General features: G+C 40.9%; 2 protein-coding genes and 1 long non-coding RNA gene across 6 annotated transcripts; 1 reads left to right on the top strand and 2 right to left on the bottom strand.

Moving 5' to 3' along the window:
- Positions 1-1,120: 1,120 nt before the first annotated feature.
- On the bottom strand, positions 1,121-6,371 carry polr2m (RNA polymerase II subunit M). Its single transcript, XM_037247336.1, has 4 exons — positions 6,045-6,371; positions 3,354-3,842; positions 3,038-3,260; positions 1,121-1,456 (listed from the first exon to the last, which is right to left on the bottom strand). Exons 1-4 carry the CDS (start codon positions 6,140-6,142, stop codon positions 1,313-1,315), a joined length of 954 nt encoding a protein of 317 aa, XP_037103231.1. The 5' UTR covers positions 6,143-6,371; the 3' UTR covers positions 1,121-1,312.
- Positions 6,372-7,160: 789 nt separating this feature from the next.
- LOC119120449 lies at positions 7,161-7,677 on the top strand. The gene is made up of 2 exons (XR_005097522.1): positions 7,161-7,252; positions 7,345-7,677. It is a non-coding gene; the product is annotated as an uncharacterized LOC119120449 (long non-coding RNA).
- A 480-nt stretch (positions 7,678-8,157) lies between these two features.
- On the bottom strand, positions 8,158-19,358 carry LOC119120447 (myocardial zonula adherens protein). 4 transcript variants are annotated; one of them, XM_037247335.1, is made up of 14 exons: positions 18,906-19,358; positions 17,710-17,787; positions 14,027-14,095; positions 12,739-12,903; positions 12,555-12,647; positions 12,236-12,349; positions 12,009-12,161; positions 10,990-11,115; positions 10,733-10,861; positions 10,563-10,657; positions 10,291-10,396; positions 9,699-9,782; positions 9,405-9,466; positions 8,158-8,798 (listed from the first exon to the last, which is right to left on the bottom strand). In XM_037247335.1, exons 1-14 carry the CDS (start codon positions 18,981-18,983, stop codon positions 8,525-8,527), a joined length of 1,626 nt encoding a protein of 541 aa, XP_037103230.1. In that variant the 5' UTR covers positions 18,984-19,358; the 3' UTR covers positions 8,158-8,524. The 4 variants fall into 4 exon arrangements, with proteins under 4 accessions (XP_037103230.1, XP_037103229.1, XP_037103228.1 ...); XM_037247334.1 differs by having other exon boundaries at positions 9,405-9,511; positions 18,906-19,354; XM_037247333.1 differs by having other exon boundaries at positions 8,158-9,311; positions 18,906-19,352.
- Positions 19,359-20,746: the final 1,388 nt, after the last annotated feature.

Genomic DNA, 20,746 nt, shown 5'->3' with positions numbered 1-20,746 from the left:
AGTGGACAATGTGAAAAGTTTGATGGAAAGCGTGTGAATGGCGACAAAAGAGTGCCCCATAATTGGGAACAGTCACCGAGGTGGGCTGTGATTAATTCCAGCGCAAAGAGGATCCTCTACGGAGCCAGTTTGTTATTGGACGTCATCCACGCGGGCCACTCTGGAGCCGATCGGCAATCAGAACAATGATTTCAGCACCATTTGCAAAAGGTTATCAAGGGGCATCTTGAGACGTCACTCTGACCTGCGTGATCCCTTCCTTTGCATCAGGTTGTTTGAATTAACATGGTGAGCGCTTTGAGTGCTGGATGAGTGATGACGGGAAAGGTACCGGCTGTAGCTGGCACATCTTATCTCCCACGTATTAGCAAAGTGGAAAGACGCGATTTGCCATGTTGCCCGCCCACTGCAGCGGCGGCCGCCGCCGCCAGCAATAATACCGTTCAAATCCAGTCCAGATGTTACGGTATTTCACTCCCTTTTGGATCGCTGTTATCGAGCGTGCCACTGATCTCTGCGTGATAACGCCTTGCGTGATCTTAGACAAGCAGCGGCTTCATCTGCACCATTTGACAAGCATAAAGCAATGGGCATATTTGCACGAAGCAAACACTATAAAACGATATTTACTTGCAAGAGATAAATGGTGTGTGAATACTTGAAAGGCTGCTGGCTCTATTCATTACAGCTGCACCCGTACCGTACTCTAGACACTTTTCTTTTCATTTTCATCCAAAAGGTATAAACAGTGCTAATACAAGAATGCATATATACATGATGTATGCATTATTTTCAGGGTTGGGAGGGTTATTTTTAAAATGTATTCCAGTACAGTTACTAGGTACCTCCCAGCGGCAGCTAAGCCTAAGCTCATGCTATTTAATAATTATTGACTTATTATTGTTTATGTTCCACTACAAAATATTAGGCAAGGAAAGCAGGTTGTGTTCACCCATTGTTGGGGTTCAGTGGAGCAGCTTGATAAGAGGAAAATATGAGTGCACATCAACACGGCCCAGAGAGAGAACGCGTTCATGTCATATTTATATCACGTACTTTGTTGTTATGCCAGAACTTTCCGATACTAAATGGTTAGTTGCTTATTTGAATACGCTAGAGGCCATTTTCATTAGAAATGCATTTATTTGAAATGTAGCCCCAGTTTCCATCAAGTTTCTGTCCTTCAAAGTCCATCAGTAGTGTCTTATGGCATTGACTGTTGGCAGCAGGCAAACATGTCCTCTTATGAATTCCCTTGGAGTGAAAGCCCTTCAGGAACCAGCAGGTGTTCCTCCCATCTGACCGTCCAGGATCAGTCCTCTTCTGAGGAAGTCTGCGCTCCTTCATCGTGAACCTCTTTGTAGGCCGCCATGGGGCCGCCGTCAGGACAGTAGCTCCCCATGGACATCTTCAAACCCTCGGACAGTTTCTGTGCTGCCAGCTTGGCCTGCAGCTCCTGACGTGAACCACAACACATGGCTTGGCTCGACAAGCGAGGTTCAACGTGCGGCCCGAGACTTTAGAGACAGTCATGGACTGGCTAACGGGGTCCCACGGGTTTCCATGAGTAGACGCGTTACTTGCATCGTGTGCATGCAGTCTGTTTGGATGCTGGCTAAATGCTGCCATCTAGAGCTCTTTGGAGGATATGACATGCAAAGACGCATGACTCAGACAGAGCGATTTCGAACGGCCGACCCTCCAGTTACTGAACGACCCGCTCTACCGCCTGAGCCATGGCCGCCACCTTACGAATTACGGCATCGATTCTTAACTGATGAGTAGCCGGACTAATATGTGTTAAACAGAACACTGTCATCTCTGACTGAATCATGTTACTAAATGAAGGTCCACAAAGTGCTTGATAAATAGTAACATTAGCTAAGGCAACATTTATTGACTAATGTATTAAATATAAGTGTTCGACATGCAGGTAGAAGCAACATGCAGTCAAGTCAGGCAACAGAGGCAGAGCCTGCCTGCCCGCCTGCCATGTAAAAAGTACAAAATAAAGTTTATATTTTATTAGTAAAAATAAAGAGTAGATAATATTGTTTCCATTAATCTGTATAGCTACAATAAATTAATCATATATCATTGAATTCTTTACTGAATTGACACAGAATGGTTTGTTAGAAATACCAGACATGTAGTTATGACAGCTGACGTGGAGCTAATTTTATAATTGTGGCTTTCATAACATACATATACAATATCAAGGTAAGACAAAACGTTTAATGTAAAAGCAGTGCTCAGCAAAAAAAAAAAAAAAAAAAACTAACAACAATGAGTATGATCTTATAATAAATATACTTTTGTTGTTCTTACGATCACATTTTTACACAGTGTGAAATTCATTGAATCCTAATTAAGAGCTTCAAAAATAAAAGCTTTAATTGAGTCACCAGTGAAATACTGGCTAATCTATTTTTGTTATTTTAATATACAGGGTCCGGCAAAATAATCTGACACATTTGTGGGTTTAATAAAATGCAAATAAATTAAAGAAACAAAAAAGGTTTTGTTTTTTTTTCGAAACGTACATGTGCCAGTTTGTTTTGTTTTGTTTCGTTTCATTTTCGTTTCGTTTTCGAATAATGTTATTTTGCTTCGTTTCAGTTGCTAACATCAATTGGAATCGGTGAGCATCGCGCTTTCAAACGCTTTTGAAACGAAAATCAAATCAAAAGCACTGCCAGAACTCCAGAAAATGTGGCAGCGGTGAGACCAAAATAACATTATTCGAAAACGAAACTGAAATGAAACGAAACAACAAAAAAAATGGCATTATATAAACTTTTTGAAAATAAAAAAACCCAACGGTTTTGTTTCTTTAATTTATTTGCATTTTATCAAACCTACAAATGTGTCAGACCATTTTGCCGAACCCTGTATATTTTATATCCAACATCAGAGGAGACAAATATGTTAGGGGACAAATATGGGAAAATTCATAAAACTCTAGTCGATGAAAAATTTTGATTTTCATACTTGGGTAAAGAAGAAAAATGTGTGTTACCTGCAAGAATGGACTAACCTGTTGTTTCTTTGCCTGTGTTCTCAGTAGGTCAGCAGACTCCTGCAGAGACAGAAGCTGGGCTGGAGTGTGGTAGAGAGGAGGCAGCTTTGCGGCCGTAACGTCGTTCAGGTGCTTTTTGTCGCGTTCCCTCCGAGCCTGCTCGGAGAGCGGAGACGAGCCTTCGGACGACTGGCCGGGTGATAAGGACCCAGATGGAGACTTGCCGCTTTTGTCTGGCAGCCTGCAAAGTCACAAAAGCAAAACGGTTACAAGGATACTGAATGACATTGACACTTTTGCTATATTTTAATAATAACTTTTTGACTCTGCTCACTGGTTTGGTTTGAATTTTTGCCTTCCGGGTGTCGTGTTCTCTGTCCTTTCCAGGACGGTTACAACACGAGCCTTCTTTGGTGTCTGCTTTTTGAGAAAGTAATTGTCCATCACAGTGGTTTTGACAGGATCCTTGTCTTGGTCACCGGTGCTAGTGGAGATTGTAACCCGTTCCAAGACCTCCGCAAGGTCGCTTTCTTTTGTCACGACAAAATTCAGAGAGGCCCCGGGGGAAGCTGTCGCCATGGTTTCAGCAGTGTCTTCTTCCTCCTCCTCCCTCATATGAACGCAGGCGTCAGTCTGTTGTGATGCTGCTGCCTCACTTTGCTCAGCACGATGCTGCCCAGTGACGGACTGAAACTCTGCCCTGGCTGCTGGCACCGAGCTTTGCTTCCGTTTCTCCTCATCACAGCGTTCAATAGCGAGGCGCATCCTCTCCGCAGAGTCCCTTAATCGCTTTCCCTTGTCAAGGAGAGACTCTATTACTCTCCTGCAAAGTCACAAAACCAAAACGGTTACAAGGATACTGAATGACATTGACACTTTTGCAATATTTTAATAATAACTTTTTGACTCTGCTCACTGGTTTGGTTTGAATTTTTGCCTTCTGGGTGTCGTGTTCTCTGTCTTTTCCGGGACGGTTCCAACATGAGGCTTCTTTGGTGTCTCCTTGTTGGGAAAGTAATTGTCCGTCACAGTGGTTTTGACAGGATCCTTGTCTTGGTCACCGGTGCTAGTGGAGATTGTAACCCGTTCCAAGACCTCCGCAAGGTCGCTTTCTTTTGTCACGACAAAATTCAAAGAGGCCCCGGGGGAAGCTGTCGCCATGGTTTCAGCAGTGTCTTCTTCCTCCTCCGCCCTCATATGAACGCAGGCGTCAGTCTGTTGTGATGCTGCTGCCTCACTTTGCTCAGCACGATGCTGCCCAGTGACGGCACGACGGTACTTGGACTGAAACTCTGCCCTGGGTGCTGACACCGAGCTTTGCTTCCGTTCCTCCTCATCACGGCGTTCAATAGCGAGGCGTATCTTCTCCACAAAGTCCCTTATTCGCTTTCCCTTGTCAGGGAGAAACTCTATTAAACTCCTGCGAACAACAAAAACACCAAACTGTTGTGCAAAACTGTCCATTATTGTTACAGTGGCTTACAATTCTGGCTGCAGCTATGGAGGGTTTTAATTTTCCTACTATATGTCAATGACGTCAATGCATTTATTAATTTGATAAAAATTGATTATTAGACAATATACATAAGTGCATGTGGGGTGCAGGTATTTATTTTGTCCACTGCGGACGCCATCCTCAAGCCCTGCACACTTAATGTGGCCTGAGAGTGGCTGATGATCATTGAATAAATATGTAAATGACGTCAATGCATTCGCTCACAAGTGCTGCAGGGCAAGTATTTTCAAATTATTTTATGTGAACGCATTGTCCCAGTCTGTCTGATTCATTTGGTTACACATCAGGCTGTCAATTGTTGTGTGGCAACACCCGTCTCCATTTGTTGAGAGTCTAACCTGTTTTGTGGGCCTATAGAAACCAGTGACACACCTCGTTGTGCAACCATATTGTTCTATTTTTAATTAGGGTACACTGGCTACCAGTATGCCATAGAATAGATTTTAAGATTCTGCTAATAGTTTATAAATCTCTAAATGGGCCAGGGCCAAAATACCTCTGAACTGCTCCAACACTATGAACCTTCTAGATCACTTAGGTCATCGGGAACAGGTCTGCTAATTGTTCCCAGGTACAAAACAAAACATGGTGAAGCTGCTTTTTGCCATTATGCCCCCCACAGCTGGAATAAACTCCCAGAGGACATTAGATCTGCCCCTACCCTACCCATTTTTAAATCCAAACTTAAAACTTTTTTATTCTCTTTTGCTTTCTAGCTGCTACTAAAGCAATGATGTTGTTTTTGTTTCTGTTTGTTTATTATAATCTAAAATGTTCTTAAATGAATTTATGCCAGGCTCTGACCTGATGTGATTCTGTTCTATAATCTATCAATGACGCTGTAATTTACTTTTTTAAATGAACTTATGTAAATGCTATGCTCTGCTTCACCTGCTTTTAATAATTTGTTTTGTAAAGCACTTTGAATTGCCTCTGTGTATGAAATGTGCTATATAAATAAATTTGACTTTGACTTTTGACTTTAGGGGGTATTTTACTGTCTGCAGCTTTGTGATTCGTTATTTGAAACTTAGCCAACTTGTGTGGCGGTTTGCATGTTCTGCATAGTAGAACAACCAGAGTGCACATAAGAGTGACTGCCTTTTTTTTTTTTTTTTTTTTTCAGGGGGTGGTGTCCTCATGGTGACACTTTTGGCCCTCTATTACAGTACAGAACCAAAACCAACACCATTCGGCCCAACTGGTAGGCATGTTTTAGCCTACTGTACTACCAGTAGCCTAACCATGTCTAGTTTTGCCTCCAAGTAAAAAGTAGTTATCTGACTTACTATATGAGGAAATTGTACAATAGAAAAACATGTTACTAGACAAGGTCGTTCAAGTTGTGCGCTCAACTGTTTAACTAAACGGCATACTAGTAGCGTTGTACATGGAACTGAAGATGGATATGCAGGACGTAAATGCTCAAACTGAATTCTAAATCCACCTAACTTTTCATATCATTCTACTATCATCGTCTGAGTGTAGTCAAGTGTACTTGGGTCTTACTTGTCAGCAAGGATGCTGTTCTGTCGCAGAAGTAGTTCGTGGAGTTGCTCTCTGCTCTGCTTGTTCAAGTCTCCCACCTGTCCCTGGCTCTTCGACATCCTGACGAGCTAAACAAGCTAAGCCACAGCCGCTCGCAAATAGCGGGAACACGCGGCACTTCTCAACGTGGCATTCCTCATGAAAACAATAGTCCTCCTTGAATCTGTAGAGGTTCCTAAGCCGTTGTGTGGAGGAGGAAACTACATAAAATCCGTTAAAACAGACATGTTTAGTTGGAATCGAAGGGAAAACGTTTCAAAGTGGGACTCTTCTTCTTTGGTATATTCAACACGATTGGGGAATGTGTTCGAGCGTCCTCTGCAGGCGATGTACTGAAACCACTTTCTTTAAATTAGAATACACGCAAAAAATCTCCTATGTAAAACACACAAAATACTAAAATAATCATTCATGCACTTTTTTTTCATTCTTTATTATTCATAATAGTTTTAACTAAAACTAATACAAATAAATTATTGAACAAATGAATAAAATGATTTTGAAAATATAACAAGTTTTGAAATTAATTAACCCACGATTTAAAACAATGAATTAGACTTTTGAATGTACCATACATGCAAACGTTTCTACTTAACACATTTCCGGGGTTTTTTTTGGGGTTTTTTTTTACAGTTTGGGCTCTAAATTAACCTATCATTTAATTAGATAAATGTTTCCATTTAAATTGACCATTTTTAAAAGGAAAAAAAACATCAACAAATATCACAGGATTCTTGATTATGTACATTTAGAGTCACCAACCCTTTTAAAATGAGGACTATAGGTTTTGGGTACTCATGAAAGTGAATAAATAAATAAAAAGTGAATAAAGTGAATTGATACACATTTCTGAAATGACAGGTTTGCTCAAATTACTTTAATTATATAGTATTATCAATTGAAAACAGTTGATGATATCCATGTTATTGAAGAAACCTATCATGTTAATAATTTGTCACATTAATTGTCAAAAACGAATAACAATATAGAAAACATAAATGTCAAAATACAGTATTTTATTTCTATAAATCTGCAAGTGTTTACATTTTCAAAGGATTCCTTCTACAAAATCCAAAATCACAATGCCCCAATCATGGACATCAACATAAAGGTTGAGTACATTTACTTTATAGTCACTGTTAAAATGAGGCGGACTGGTTATTCATACAGTATGGTCTATGGTAATGAAGCAGAGGTTGATCTCATTATTTTCAGTGTATTTAATGTCATAACTCTTTCTTGATGGCAGTGCAGACAGCAGTTGGATATTACTTGTGTCTGTGGCTCACAAATGGCAGTCAATAGTGATTATTACCAACAATTTCATCTCAAACATGCCAGGTTGCATGTATGTAAAATGTTTTTTAATATGTATTCCCACCCCCAAAGGCACATCACATGTAAATAAATATGTTGTACATAAGGTAAAAACTACAGATAGAAAATGTTTTTTTTTATTATTCATACGGCGCCAATATACATTTTGTTTCAAGAAAATATACATAGTAATTTTTTTTTTCTTTCCCCCTTCAGTTCATTTGAGCAGTGTGGGCTACATTCATTGTAAACAAGCTAAACGTAATCCTTAACAATACTATTTACAAAATGACTCACAATATGAGCTTATATACATGTACAGTATTGAAATTTCATATGATAGTAAATCAACTATAATTTCAATGTCTTCACAACGTTAGATAGCAAATGAGTCAAAAGAAATGTAAAAAAGGAATAAATCAAAGTTAACGTACAATGCTGTTTTGTAAAATAATTTCTCAAGACACATCGTAATTGCTTGTATTGTTTGTATGTAAATAACAGATTTTCTGTAAATAGTATATTGTTTTATTGTATAAGTCATATAACAAAAAGGTTTCAGTAGGAAAGGGTCAAGGTTTTCTACAATCCTTTTCTCCATACTTACCACTGTTTGTGTTTATAGCTATAGTTTTTTGCTTCTACATTTCCATGTACAGTAAACCCCTCTCCATCGCAGGAATTTAATCATAATTTATTGGGTTACACGGTATGGTTTGGTTGAACCTTCTGGTCTATGAAATAAACAAACTTCAAATTGTTTTTTGCTTTATGTGTCAGTTACACAGAAAATGTCAATCTACCAAATGCGGAGTGCCGATTGACCAAACCTGGAATACAAGTTAGCAGACTTACTGTGCGTGCAAACATAACTAGCATAACAACAGGTTCACGACATGTTGGCTTGAACTCGAACTTGCTCAAATTTAGTTTTGTTTATGGCTGGTGTCTTTGGGCAAAACTTAAATACATGTAGAGAATTTATTTACAGAAATATGACATGGCATATATAAACATAAACAAAGCCTAAACATGGGCTACTGTCTTAAAGACAGCTCATGTCAAATTTAAGACAATGAAGATGTTCAACGTACAGTATACTAAAAATGCTGCATCCTCTCCAATCACTCTACTTTGATGTTTGCTGTCATTTCCATTAATTTTGTGAATGGCGTATCAAAATACGCAAGCCCCGATCTTGTTCTCCTTTTGTCTTGATTCAATGCCATCTGAGTGTCTGTTTCAGCGTCCACCTCGTCAATGGGCTGGCTCTCGTAACTTTGGGATTCCGATGACACTCGGGTGGAGGAGTACATTTCCATCTGGGGCGTCGGGTTGGCCTCAAGGTAGCGGCTGTACTCAACCGGCGTGTAGCGAAGTAAACTGGACTCCACCCTGCTGGGAGGAGGGGCATTACGCTTCAACGTCCTCGATTGAGTAACTGTTGTAAGGAAGAGGGAAGGACGGCGGAGAGGAGGGTCATCTGATTCTTGTGTGGGTGAAGATGGAGGCGGTGTGGGTGAAGATGGAGGCAGTGTGGGTGAAGATGGAGGCAGTGTGGGTGAAGATGGAGGCAGTGTGGGTGAAGATGGAGGCAGTGTGGGTGAAGATGGAGGCAGTGTGGGTGACGATGGCGGTGATGTTGGAGACAAGGGGGGTGTGGGTGATGAGGGAGGTGTGGGTGAAGAAGGCAGTGGAGGGAGGGGAGGTTGTGTAGGTGATAAAAAAGGTTCAGGAGGTAGTGAAGCGTCGTATGTATATGGATCTGGGGGTGGTGGAGGAGGTCGTATTTGTGGCGGAGGCGGTATGACAAATAACGGTTGTTTGGATGGGAGGAGCTCTCTAGGACGAAGATGAATTGGTTCATGCAGATTAGGAGATTCAACATCATGCCCCGGTATTTCTTCAATTCTGTTCAAACAGTCATGCATTAAACAAAAGAAGGCCCGCTGTTTCATTGCCACACCCCATGAACAAAACACTCCACTCAACGTTGCTTCTTACCTTGGAAGAGGGTTGCAGTCTTGTCCTATCTTCCCAAAGTCCAAATCCTCTTCTTCACTACTCTGTGTGGACATAAAATACTTGAGCTTGTCTTCTAATTCATTATTCTAGGAAAAGGAAAACAGGAAACAAGACTGTCATATTCATGCAAAGACTGCAGTCACCACATACCAAAGTCCATTGCTCAAAGTTCAGGCTATCCAGGGGTCAATACCAAAAGAACAGTTAACCGCACCAGCCCGGATTAAATACACACTCACTGACACGCTCACACGTACACGCAGACAGTCTTACCTCGCACTCCACAATCGCAATTCGGTCCAGCAGCTCTGAGATGAACATGTCCTTCTCTGCAACTTGAGCTCGTAGTTTTTGCACCTTCACCGTTTGAAGAAGAAAACGCAGATAATCATACCACATTAAGGTACAGTTATAACTTTCGCTTGTATCGTCTTCTTTATTTTTATTATCTTATCATCATTATTTATTTTTATTTTTGCATCATTATTTATTTTTATTTTGTATTATTATATTATTGCATCATAGCAAGAAGTTGCTGGAGTTGAAATGCTCTTTTGAGTAACAAGTTAGCATACTGTCAGTATTCTGTGCAATGCCAAAAGTTGATGGATCCTTTGTGATTTGTAAGGGCAGTTACCACTCACCACTAAGATATTTTTAACTGAGAACATTTTTAGTGTTATGCTTTAAACCTGAAAACCACAATATTTGACCGGAAGGGTTTTTTTCAAGTCACCATTGTTCTTGTTTCTTAGTCGACAACGAAAACAAAAAGGGAAGGGGGGGGTGACGCATATGAAGCAATACATGATTCAATTGGCTTCCTATAAAAAAAAAAAACATGACCACAAATGACCTCCCTCACCTCCTCAATCATTCCTTTGACCTTTCGCTGTTGGCAGAAGACCATGTCGTTCAAGTGCTTGATTCTCTCTCGAAGACCTCCAGCTTCCATTTGCAGCTCATGTGACCTGCCAAATACCAGCAGTCATCGATAGCTTCAACTGCTCTGAGCTGATGTTGCACTCACCGAAACAAAACTCGGAAAGCGGTGTTTACTAAACATTGCCTTTCCTCTTTGGACACTGATCAGATATTCAATTTACTGTCTTCCCATTGTGGACATTGATCAAATACCTTTTGGCTCCAGCTCCATCGGTTGCATCGCTCCTCTCTAACAAGCGAAGACGCCGTTCACATTCCTGCAGCTTCTGGTGGAGTTGACTCTTTTCCTGTGGGATTGCTCATATGACTCCCATGCATGTAATACATGGTTGTTGTTGTTGTTTTTTTTTGGCAATGGTTACCGTTCCCATGCAGTCCAGCAGGCGCTCAAGTTCACCAATCCTCAGATCCCGCTCAGCAATTTTGGCCTCTGCGATCCTAATATTCATCTCAGCTTCTTCTAATCGTCTGATGTAGTCGTCCAGTTGTGCCTGTGTAAACAAATACATAGAACAAAAATGTTTTTGCTCTGACGTCGCTTTGAAATTTCCCAACACATGTTCGTATGAACCATGTATTTGTGTCTCTTGGCATTGATCAGAAAGTAAATAGTGCAGACCTGGAGGATTTCAATCTCCTCCCTGTGTTTCCTTTGCTCTTCTTGCAGCTTTCCCTGGTAGTCCCTTTCGAGCGCCGCAGAGAGCTCCGTTAGGGCCCTACTGTTGGCCTCTCGTGTAGATTCCACCTGGAAAGCAAAGGCGAGGAAAAAAAAGTGCTGTGAGCAGGGTGATGAAATGAGTTCTTTATACAAACATGGGATTAATTAAAGGGAAGGAAAAGTGAGTGCAAAGACATTTCCACAAACTTCACTGGCTGTATGCTGAAAAATAATTCAACCCCCTTTTTTCTGTGTTGATAAATGAATCGCATTGTTTTGTGAAATCATTTAAATGTCAATGAAAATGCAATTTACCTTCTTCTCCACTAGATAGTGCAATCGTATCACACTTTCTTACATGGGAATTCATGGAAAAATGCAGAAGGTGTCTAGTAGGGGGAGCCTGGGCATATTTATAGCTCAGGTGTTGTAAATTTACTTATTTAGGAAACTGTGAAAACGCATTTATTTTCTGTTTTGTATTCAGACCAAAGCTATGTATAACAGTATTGCATAGGCACCACCTGATGGCATTTTGGTGCCATGGTACTATTGAATTGAAGTGAATTGATGAGCTTCATTTAGACAAAAGTAGCCCTTTGCCGCCACATTGTGTCATCTTCAGGCAATTACAATAGCCTTTTTTTAAGTGGTGCAAATTACTGTTGGTCTTTCTCCATTTGTGGCAAACTTCTATAATTTGATCATTTTGACCTGCGTCTCAGCTATCTAGTACATATCTAGTATAACAGAATGTGGTGTGCCGAGCTACTCATGATACTACAATAAACAATATGTGTCTTTTCTCGCACAATCCCGCACAACTAGTCCAACGTCTCTTATCAGACTATTCCGAGCAGCCCGACTTGCCACACCAGTCCCAAGTGACATTTTTCAATGAATGTGTCAGAGCAGGTCCTTCCACAGTGATGTCAACAAAGAGCGGTTGAGGCCTAAAAGATGAACGCCGAACAACCTACCTCAAGTCTGAGCGTCTGGTTTTCGGCATGCGCTGCGGCCAGCTCTCTCTCCTTATCTCGGAGCTGTTCTTGTGTTTTCTCACAAGTGCTCCGCAAACTATTCAACTCTTCCCTTGCGTCCACGCGATTCTGACAGTTCTCCAGAAGAGATTTCTGCCGAGGCAACACAACTGTTCTCAGCATACAACTCCGTATGTCTTTACAAGTGCAAAGACAAAGTTTCTTACCTGCAGGCCAATATTGGATGACATTAGGGAGCTGTTCATCTGATCAAATCTTTCCATTGCTGCTGTACGGATCCTCACTTCAGACTCCAGACTTCTGCGTTGGGAGTTGGAAGTCTATAAAACACACAGGTGTTGTTCACAATTAACAAATTATATCAATACACACACATCTACATTCATGTGGAAGATGTGCCTTTCCTCCATGACAAAAATGTTCTCAGTGGCTCAATTTTAGTACAGGCTGAGATATACTTTGGACACCTCTGACATCAAATGACAGTAAAGCGTGATTGCGATGATCACGTGATGCTTATCTCACCTTTAGTTCCTGCGAGAGCTTGTGCACAGATTGCTGCATGCCTCCAAACTGGCCGTACATGCGCTCTCTGACCTTCTCCAGAGAATCTCTCACCTGTATAAACGCATCGAGATGAAGCGCGCAGATAAAATCTGTTACCTGAGCGCATATCACCGCAATGTGTTGTACAGCGTCCTCCGCTCACCTCCTTGATGTACTTCATTTCTTCATGAAGGTGACTGACGGTCCACTCTCGAGCCATCACTTGCTGTTGCCTGTCAGCGTTGTTACTCTGCACTACGCCGTACATTTTGGGCCCGTGATGCTGCGGCGAGGGCTCGGCCTGCCCATTGGTCATTTCACCCAGGTGCTGAGGGAGACAAGAAAATAACACACTGCTCAGGTTTCTTCCAGCTGGGACTGTCACTGTGCGCATGTGTGCGTGTGCGTGCTTGTGTGTGTGTGTACTAGTATCCTCACTATTAAAACTAGTCAACACACTAGTAGAATGATTACACAGCACTAGGTGAACAGCTGTGTCTTACTTGACCATTACATTCTTTCCACTATTAGTGATACTTTTGGCCTACTATTACATATGTAACTAAATCATGTGTTGAACTAGGCCCAACTAGTAAGTATGTGCCATGCAGTGGTGGATTACTGAGCCCTGCAAGTTGCACCAAAATGCCCACTCACAGTTTTGCCCCACTAGTAACATGCAGTCCGTCCAGTATACCAAAGTTGACTGACTTGGATGGATGAATGGATAGACAGACGGACGGACAAAGAGTGTACTAGTACATGGACCTTTAGCTGGATATCAGCTATCAAGTAAATTCTCAAACGGGTTTCCATTAGCATGTTGTGTGCACAACATCAGATATTTGCAGCACTGCTCAACAGTGGAAACAGGATGTTGTGAACGGATGTTTAAAAAAAAAAAAGAAAGCTGAATTGTGAGTGTCATGTTTCTGCAACCCAGAACATGAGCCGCTGTCTCGTCTGCCTTTTGGGTCTCCAGCAACCAACCAAAGCAGACACAGCAAATATTGAATGTGCCATATTCAAATGTGGTCTATTTCTATGTGTGGTCTGATGATTCTTCTTTGTGCTAATCATATGTTTATATTGCATCACATTGCAAATTGGTGAGATAAACATTAAGAAACTTGCACACGCTCGAATTTGCCACAATTTACAATAAACTCATTTCAACTCACTTGACAGCAGTTAAGCAGCAGCTTAGCACATAGGAAAAAAAATAAATGAAAAGAGACTAAGTTTCTAAATCAACAATCTCAAGCTTGTATTCTCTATCCTCTGCAAAAAAATGACAAATATTACAATTATTTAAACAGTTGAGAAATTTGTGTTGGCATGACTGTAATATCAACCTTTCTTTTTCTTATACAATCCAGGTGTACCTAATGTTTTGGCCAGTAGGTGTATATGGAGAGCTGTGTCTATTATTTATGCATCTTGGACTGTACCTGCTTGGGTGACTCTCTGCCAGGCGGCCTCTCTCTTTGAATGATGCCATTCTTCTTCTTCCAACCATCCTGCACAGATCAGCAATATTAGCATGAAGCAACGCTGGCTCATCATTTAAGTTCGGAAATGATTGAAAACATGTTTTGTTTTAGTGTCAACAAACATCTAAACTAACATTCCAGGCTTGTTGCCCGTTAAAGGAGACATCAGTCTTCACCTGGAGCAGAGATAAAGAATGAAGAGGACCAGAACAAGGAGAGCAGTGTTGTCGTATGGACACAGGCCAGCCCCTTATTTTTTCATCAATTCACCTGACTCCTGAGTAAAGACTTTTTCTTTAAACCTCTCAACAACAGAAGAATAAATGCCAACTCTGACTGTTACAATCCGTTTAAATACACAATCCTTGACAGTGACTACTTGGTTTTATTTCACCGAAACCAAAGCCATGTGAATTTGTCGCAAAGGGAGCATAAGTACAAACAACTTAAATACTGGTCTTTGAATTAATTACATGCTTGCCCAATAGTAAAACACTTTACTGTGTTGTTGTGTGTGTTGAACAAAGGTTCCTCTGTATCGCATGACTTTATCATGAACGAGACAAAAAAACAAAGAGTCTTCATATAACAGGCAGTCAAGGCCACTTGAGGGAGGAAATGGACTTTTGTGGAAATACATTCCAATGCACTCAGTGTGGCAACTTTTATGTGTCTCATGGTACTTGTTAGATGTCCATTTTGTGCCAGATTGTTGTAAACATATTTCTAAAGTAAATGTACAATATAGTTTTTACAAGGGCCATCAAACAGCTTGATTATTATTATTATTCCATTTTGAATACGGATTCACGACGAAGACAACCTCAGAAAATATATGGATTTATTTTACATATTTGTACCTCAGGATGAACATTAATATTAAAAATATTTGTGGTACAGCATAGAGATGTGGAGGGACCCACGCTCGGTCTGCCTTGGTCCGCCAGCAGACAAAAATGCCCGTAAGCACACGCGTTGTTAAAGACTAATGTCCCATAACCTTGTTAAATGATCTGGGCTATTGAATTTGGCCTTTTATATATGAGTAAGTAAGTTAGTTAGTAAATACCTTAAAGCACTTTTCAGAACACACACATTTCTTTACATGGTTAAACTACATCAATAAAAATAATAACAAGTCCTACTGACTTGGCTGGATCAACAAATGTGTTAGAAACTCCTTTTCAGAATGTTAAAAAATGTTTTATTTAATGCTAATGGTCATTTCATTGTATAACGAGTTCAACCTTGTCAAAATTAGGCATTTGCATTCCTGTGTCTTTGACCTCAGTGTCTGATTTTAACTTTGGTCTCCATGTAGAGGACACAAGGAAGTCATCTTATAATCTCAAGGAACTTTGCTTATACGTTGAATTAGCTCAGCGTTGACGGCTATCTGCCAAGGAGCACAATAGCGGCCGCACTGCTTCAGCACTTGGCCGGAAATCCTCCGGCGTGCAAAGAAGAATTCATTGTGTGAATAAGGAAGTCTGTCAATGACATTGGAGAGTAAAGCGACTTTCATTGCGCTTGATCACTCATTAGTGGTTCGTGCCAGTGATGTGCCAATGTTGATTTTTTCTTTTTAAACCTTTATCTAAATACAATTTGTGTGGAAGTTTTATGTGTAATTTTTTTAATTTAACATTTTTTCAAATTGAAGACCCGAGTTAATGTGAAAACTCAAGCTGAGTTTCTCTTTTTCTCTCGCTCACACACGCACACACACACACGCACACACACACACGCACACACACACACGCACACACACACACGCGCACACACACACACACACACACACACACACACACACACACACACACACACACACACACACACACACACACACACACACACACACACACACACACACACACACACACACACACACACACACAGTAGTAGGCCGTTTACCACACATGAAGTTCAGCGCCTTCTTCGTGCTCCTTGCAAGAGTTTTTAGTTTGTATTTGTGTGTGCATGCGTGCATGTGTGCATATGTGTGAGACTGCCCATTCAACAAACAGTTGAAAGGGCATCAGCGACCCATCACTTGTGATTTACGACCTCGAGTTTTTCCCAGAGGAACCAAAGGTGAGTTCATGGACAGAAAGTGATGTCATCATGAGAATTGACAGAAAATCCTAGCACTTAAAGTCACTTTACCACTTCAAGTTACAAATATATTTTCTGTATTGATTGACATGCCTATTGTTTTTTTTGTAAATAATAAAAAACATCCACAAATGACGTGGCTCATCTGGCTTCTTACTAAATACAACAGTCAAACAGCTCCATCATAATGAGCCATGAAACCGCATTGTGATCTTTGCACTAGCTCAAGATATCAATGCGTGTACGTGTCATTACAGGCACACCAAACACGTCATTATAGGCGGCAAACGTGTTCCTGGCCTGTCACTGTTCTAACAAGATGTCGTCCCTTCCAACACGTGACCACACCCTCTGGAAGGGAAACATGTTCACAGATTATAGCACTGCATTATCAGGGAGTGTGTGTGTCGGTCACAGTCCTGCCGGGTCAAAGTTCTCACTCAAGGCAACCACTTCTACGTCAGGGTCCTAAACAGACCCATCGCAACTACCGTAATTTCCGGACTATAAGTCGCGGTTTTTTTCATAGTTTGGGTGGGGGAGCGACTTATACTCAGGAGCGACTTATATACATATATATGTTTTTTTTCACTTTTTTGGGCATTTTATGGCTGGTGCGACTTATACTCCGGTGCGACTTATAGTCCGAAAATTACGGTACTTGACGAGTCATCTCGTCATGTCGTATCCATACAAAGGTGGGGACACCCATTGCAAACACCCACGCAGCGCTGTAGTGCCTGCAGCGTGTACACACAGTCAACACACACAAGAAGCACTCATCATTAAACACTCAATACAACAGGCAGAAAAAAGAAAAAAAAAAAACAGGCAGACTGTATGTCTGCAGACAGCAAATTAAATGGGAGCGATTTGAAAAAAGTAGGTGACAAATATATAGTGAACCTTCAGGTAGTCACTATTCGGCAACATTTTGCAGATTTTTCCGGGAAACCTATTCTCCGTCATTCGCTGGGACAAAAAAGAAATCCCTTTTCAGTGATTTTGTGCTCAGGCCAAAGCAATAACAGTATTTCTTTGACGTCATCTTGTCGCATCTTGCTGTCAAGGGAACAATGTTGAAGTGAGGTGAGGTTTTTTGTTCAGAGAAAGGTTTTGCAGTGGTGCTTTGTAAAAAGACCTGGACAGTTTCAAGTCCATCTTTGGGGCTTGACCTGTGGAGACCTTAATACTGTCTCATTCCAACTTTGTTCCTTTTTTACACTTCTCATATTCTTCTTCTCTTCCTTCTTTCTTAAATGAAAGTAAATTTGAAAAACATACAGCTACTTTTAGCCCTCCCTGTACAGTACATGAGATGGTCAATAGAGCTTCAGTTGTCCTCTGGTATAATGTGAAACACATGTAGGCATTGTTGCACACGCCCTTCAGTCATGATTACACAACACTGACCAGACATCTTGAGGAGATTTTTGATGAAAGTCTTTTCAGTCAAGGAAGTGCGCCACGGTAAAATGTGGAATTTCGGCAATGTAAAAAAAAAAAGGGGGGGGGGGGTCACTCACTGTTGCTGGATTAGCAGCTTTGTGCTCCTTCTTGGCATCTTCCGGATGCAGAGTCAACCTCAGGCGAGTGATTGACCTCTGAAAAGAAAAAAAAAAGTGTGATGAATTCTCACATTTCAACAAATATAAATTAAGACTCCAGCGGTGTTTTAATACTTTCAAATGATTTACCATGGTTATCTTCTTTATACAATTGTGACACTGTTAAGAATGTTACAAAAATATTAAAAATACATTTGAAAAAACATTCTTTATCAAATATAAAAATATAAACAATGTTATGGTTCATGAATATTAAAATATATTGTATATATACTAGATATACTTCCCTATAATATATATTTATGATTTAAATAATATACACATGAACAGAATGAAGTCAAATGGAAATACGACATCTGAAAAAGTACAAACATGTTTTTATTAAAGAAATTCAAACACAACTGATTCAAATGATCAGGATCGTTATCAAGATTCCTCAGACATTGCCGATGAGCTCAACAGTTGAATCAGGTGTGTTGCAGGCAGGAAACGTGGAAAACATCTAGGAAAGCGGCCTTTAAGGACTGGCGCTTGACATGCCTGGCCTGAAGTATCAATGGCTGGTATCAGCAGCTTCCGCAAGTACAATAAGACTGGATTGACACAAATATATAATATATATACCTCTATATCCCCAATAATAATAATGAGAAGAAGAAACCAAATTTATATATTTTTTTAAACTCAAACTATTTTTGTTTGCCTCGTTCCAGCAACATCCACATTCATGACACATCGTTACCTGAGCCTTGAGCACATATGATGTCATTTTCAAATCAACAGCAAGTGCCAAAATGCATTTTTAAAGGTATTACTTATTCATGTGAATAATCATATTATCACATTAATTATAGTCATAAATATTAACTTTTTACTATCAACAATTAATAAGTAACGCCTTAATTTTTTTTACAGCCAGTTATGTCAGTGCATTGTTGCAATAATGACAAGTGGTCAGCCTGCAGCTCACTGGCCTCGCCTAACAAGCTCTTCTTGTACACATCCTGTTTTACGCACATTGTCCAGATGCATTGAGCAAAAACAGGGGAGGGGGGGGGCAGACCATTTTGCAAAATAAAGCACGGACAGTGGACAAGAAGACCAAAGCCATCTGTAAGACAGAGTAGATGCCCTCTCACTGTGGGACTTCTTACCTCGCTTCTGGACTCTGGCGAGTCAGCAGTGGTGGTGGTGGTGCTGGAAAAGGTACGTCGCGACCCGTAGTGAAGCATGTCTCCGCCTGTGTCCACTCCACGATTCCACCGTGTGTGTCCCCAGCCCCTCCTTCCCCTCCTCCTTTGTTGACCCTCCTCCCACTCTTCCTCTCACGACTCCTTCCTGAGTTGTGCTCCAACTCTCAGAGGCACCATAGGGAAATCCTTTCTCATCCAGTGAGGTGATCAGGTCGGCGTGAATCGGCGCAAAGGTCCCCACTCAGCAGAAGCACAGCGGGGTCATGATCCGATTCCCGACTGATGAGTCCCTCGGCAACTAGGCTCACTGTCTTTCTGTCTGAGCTCCCATCCGACCTGTTGAGCCACATTTCACCTTCCTGCCTCTTCTGTGAGAGAACAGGCATCGCAGAGGGCGGGGTGCATGGGCCGGGTCGGGCCGGGCCCTCCCACTCGGCCCCAGGCAGGTGCAACACCTAGGTGACAGGCTGGCTGACAGCTGCTTGCGGCTCATGTCACCGGAAAGAATCTTGACACAATGAAATGCAACTCGAACGTTCAACTCCATGACGACGGAAGAGAAACAATGTCGCCAAAAGGAAGAAATGAAACGCGGGATGTAAAAAATGTTAATACATTGAATCTAGATTGCTCGCTAGCCAATCACAGGAGGGCACATACTAGAGACAAACCAGCATTCATACACATTTCACACACATGGACACTTTAAGAGTCTTCAATGAACCTTTTGGAATGTGAAAAGAATCCACAGTACCTGGACGAAAGCTACCAAGCAAAAAAGAAATGAAACACCTGACTGTAAGGCATAACTCCAATATGTGCTGATGCCATAATAACACATTTAAACTGTAATTTGTAATCATATAGAATACATTTGACCTACAAATGGCATAGGTGTTACTGTTTATGTAGAACGTAACACAAGCAGGACTGTCAAAAGGGACTCAGTGTGGCACCTGTTACAGCCAATGAATCATTGATGACCGTGGCATGATTTTTTAATGTCCCCACTGTGTGAGTGTGTGTCAACAGGCAATCGTAGTTACAAGCAGCTCACATTCCTAACCCTCCTGACACTCCCTGCATATGGAACAAAACGTGGAGGAAGTGATAGTGAAAACAGTTCAAACCCCTAAAGCAATAAGTCCTTCCTTTCATGCAATGGAACTGGAACCACCAAATAATAATACAAGTGGTATGCAGGCTCGATTTAGTGAATGTGTAACCGCACATCAAACACACTTATGCAATAGGTCAACAAGTGGATGGTCAAGTCACGTGGAGGCCTGTCACATAACCCGAACCCTAACCCTTACATCCACACATACGTTCACACACTTACGTTTTCATTCAAGTTTTATGTTTCGTTCCTCCTGTTTACTTTTCTTTTACTGTTTTCACAATGACTTTAAGTGCTCCAAAGTCAAGTCAAGGCAAATTTATTTTTATAGCCCTTAATCAGAAAAAATGATTACATCAAAGGCACCTATAAACATAAAAGATATGAGGTAGGTAAAACGTAAGTACTTTTGACATTATTGATGGTGGGAGAGTTAGTTGAAAATTGACTTTGGTGATTCTGGTATTTGGGTAACAATAGCAATTTAAAAAAAAAAAAAAACTCTTGAATCTTAAGAAATGCAATTTGCTTGCTCGGATTTTTAAAATATTTTTCAAAAACATCCATATGGGACTTGGGCAACTATGCTACAGACCCCTTCAAAGTTTGTAAACAATGGGACATTATGGGGCGTGGCTTTTCCAAAGGCAAAATCATGCAGCATGCTTGAAGTTGAAATAGC

Source organism: Syngnathus acus, chromosome 3, assembly GCF_901709675.1.
Source record: "Syngnathus acus chromosome 3, fSynAcu1.2, whole genome shotgun sequence".
In the NCBI taxonomy this organism is placed as follows: Eukaryota; Metazoa; Chordata; class Actinopteri; order Syngnathiformes; family Syngnathidae; genus Syngnathus; species Syngnathus acus.
Note: the sequence above shows the minus strand (reverse complement) of the source record. Positions and strands in the feature narration are given on the sequence as shown.